This window comes from Dendronephthya gigantea, unplaced genomic scaffold (genome assembly GCF_004324835.1).
Source record: "Dendronephthya gigantea isolate DGI-Jeju-01 unplaced genomic scaffold, DenGig_1.0 000126F, whole genome shotgun sequence".
Taxonomy (NCBI): domain Eukaryota; kingdom Metazoa; phylum Cnidaria; class Anthozoa; order Malacalcyonacea; family Nephtheidae; genus Dendronephthya; species Dendronephthya gigantea.
In genome coordinates, this window is record NW_021163136.1 from 603,956 (window position 1) to 607,310 (window position 3,355).

General features: G+C 37.3%; 1 protein-coding gene and 1 pseudogene across 1 annotated transcript; both read right to left on the minus strand.

Annotated features, from left to right (window-relative positions):
• Positions 1–237: 237 nt before the first annotated feature.
• On the minus strand, positions 238–357 carry LOC114535840 (annotated as a pseudogene).
• Positions 358–2,005: 1,648 nt separating this feature from the next.
• LOC114535832 lies at positions 2,006–3,043 on the minus strand. The gene has a single exon (XM_028557150.1). It carries the CDS (start codon positions 3,041–3,043, stop codon positions 2,006–2,008), a length of 1,038 nt encoding a protein of 345 aa, XP_028412951.1.
• Between the last annotated feature and the right edge of the window lie 312 nt (positions 3,044–3,355).

The window sequence follows — 3,355 nt, forward strand, 5'->3', positions numbered from 1 at the left end:
CAACTACAGGTACACTTGGAAACATTGCACATAACACAATTAAATTTTGATCCCTGAAATTACAGATGTAGTTTTAGTAAGCACAACACTTTCCAAGTGGTATGGAAGTAGACATATTGTTTGAGAAAACAAGAACTTTTGATCTATGAATACTTTGGGGGTAATTTTAACAAACAAAATCCTCTAAGAAAAATTAATGGGAACATTGGAATAACTTTCTATGAATAAATCAAAAGGGGTCTACAACGCAAGGTATTCCCAAGAGGTCACCCATTCCAAGTACTAAATACGCCTGACTTGTTTTAACTTCGGTGATCAGACGAGAACTGGTTCTTTCCAAGTGGTATGGATGTAAACGTCTTATTTGAGAAAACAAGAGCTTTTGATGTATGAATATTTTTGGGGAAAGTTAAACCAAAATATTTTTCTTTGGCAAATTGAGAACATTGGAATAATTTTCTATGGATAAATCAAAAGGGGTCTACGACACGAAGTATTCAACCATCCAATGACTAAATTCAGCTGAATTAGTGGTCAACCATCCAACTACTAAATTCAGCTGAATTGTTTTAACTTTGGTGATAAGGGAAATTAATAACCCTTTTGCATCGAATATGACACTGACAAGGAATATTTCACACTCCCCATATCACTAGAGAAGGCAGACGACGTTTGTATAAGACTAAATAATTTTATTAAAAGCGGCCAAATTCCAAAGGATAAAATATTTTACAAGTATCTTGATCCTATCTCGTATGCTATGATCGACCCAAATCATGAATATGATAAACAAGTCATCGAGTTTTTTAAGACTATTAAATTTCTTGGTGGAGAAAAAACTGTGAACTTTATTCGAGGACCTATGTGGCATGGATGTGGCAGTGGTAGAGTTTTCAATCTGGAGAATGCTAAGTTAAACCTCGGAGGACCTGGTCAAACAACAAGATTAAAACATTCATCAGGATATACTACATCAAGTGGCATAATTCAGGCCTGGATCATCGATACCTTTGTGAAACTTGTGTTAGACCCCTCAGTTGGTGTGAGCGAATGACAGCTTTAAAACCTTTGATTCAATTCGACGAGAAACAACAGTTAAACGTTGGTTTGAAGATGACAGCTGATATTGAATTTGTGAAGTCTAATCCAGTCCCAAAATCTGAATTGCTGAAAGAGAATGTGGTTACTGAAATGCTACTTTTTTGTCAACGACAGATAATAGGGTTGCTATGCCAGTTGGTGTCACTTACAAACCCAAGGCAGGGAAAACTGGACCTGACATGAAAGAACAATTTCTTAATGAAGTTGAAGTTGTGGAGACCTGCCATCATTGTATCATTGTATCAAGACAAATGCTTCATCATGGCATATTTTTGATAATGCTGCCACAATGATTTGTAGAAGTGCTTGCCCAGTTTGCATAGGGGCCACCTCTGTCTGTGATGACTGTTATGGTAAAGGGCAAATTAGTCACCATCTCTTCATGGTTGCCAACGTTGCCTTGAAGCCGATATCCAGTGTGTTCGAATTATGGTTCTCGTTTTGGCATCTGATTGCGAATCTGGCAACAAAGGGACTTGACCAGAACAAACACATATTCGTAGCTTTTCATAAATATAATTTTCAAGTCCACAATTATCCACAATATTCTTCACTACACAATTCCTATAAAGGAATCATATCAAATGTTACCAATCATCAATCTTCATCATTGCCACCATCTCATTTTCAAAAGGCACCCTCCAACAACCCTACAATGAGGGCATAGCCATCTCCACAGGATCCGAATACCTGCAACTACATATAAAATAAAAATATTGACTAAAAACAGTAATATGCTAACTAACCTATCTATAATAAAATTTTCAAATTTAAATTGTACTTAGTAATCTACCCACCAAATTCATATTTATAAAAGCTACAAAGGCCTGCGATGTTAAAAGATATACAAATGTTAATTATTCAATATATAATGCCAGTGTATTATGCTTGTATCGTTTTCACCCTATGAAAATGTCCCGTAAATTTTCTTGCAATCCTCAAGAAACACTTCAAATAGGTCTTCGTTTTTATGTTTGTATCTCCAGAGGAACTCGGCGAGATACGAAGAAAAGGTGTATTTCCGGATGCTGAATGGAGGAAACTTTGCTTTTGCTTGACGCCAATGTCCTTCAATCTTGTTTGTATGGTCTCCTTCTCTGTTTACAAACTCCTTCGAATGGTTGACTGTCAAATGTGTGTAACCATGTTCTTCTAAATTACTATACGCCTTCCAACAATCAGATATGATGGTTGTGCCCTTTTCAATAAATGTTTTGATAATCGGAAGCAGCGTTGCTTCACTCCTGTCCTCAACAGCCATCATAAAACTTTTCCAACTGCCCTCTTCAATCCCGCCAAACACCCATTGGCCTTCCACCCTATGACCTCTGTGATATTTTCGCTTCCCAAATTTGCTTTCATCTATTTGCACACGCTTACCAGGACCGCCAATTTTTTCTTCACACTCTAAGTAATTTACCTCGCATATTTCCCTACAAAAACTGTCCCAATCTACAACCGTATTACCACTAACATCAGTCTCAAACCTCATTGTCTCCTGCACAACATCTCTACACCACCAGTATTTCAACTTCAGAATCTCTTCTAAAGTTAAATTGCTGCCTTCAAACCAACTTCCCTTACGAATTGCCAATTCAACCTTATGCCTTTTTCCTTCACTCTGCCTTCTACATTCACACTTACAACCGTCCGACCTATCACTACAGTCAACTAACTTCATCTCACCGTCGCACAAAGGGCACAAGCGAATTTTAGCAATTAGCTTCCTTTCCATTAGCCAATCGATAACACGCCGTTTGCTTACAAGGACTTCATCTTTCAGCCTGTCGTATGTCCACCTTCCATTCGAGTCTTTCTTCTTGCGCTTGTAGCTTCCATCGCTTTCTCCGCATTGAGTTCCAGTACTTACATTTTGAAACAAGGACAACTGCGTTTGGACTTCTACACTTGCTTTTTTTCTTCGATACTTGAACAGCGACATCGCGTTATTTCGCTCGACTGTTCATTTTGCTGCTTAAAGATGCAATTTGCTTACTTGTTCTGCTCGCTTTCTACGGCCTAATGAATAACTGTTTCCTCTTGTCATAAGCCATAACTAGTTTAGCCCCTCCCAATAGTGCTAATAATCGACTCTCATATTATGTGTCTTTAAATTCCTTTTTAAAATTATATTAAAAGTTCAATTTCCTATTTATCATACATTACCATCGCATATCATCTTTTACCCATGCACATAGGTTGATTTTAAGGATATTATTACATTTTACGCATATTACATTCACAAAAATACAAT

What these genes read in the sequence shown, in the direction of transcription:
- LOC114535832 (XM_028557150.1), bottom strand. Translation starts at nt 3,043, where the DNA reads ATGTCGCTGTTCAAGTATCGAAGAAAAAAAGCAAGTGTAGAAGTCCAA.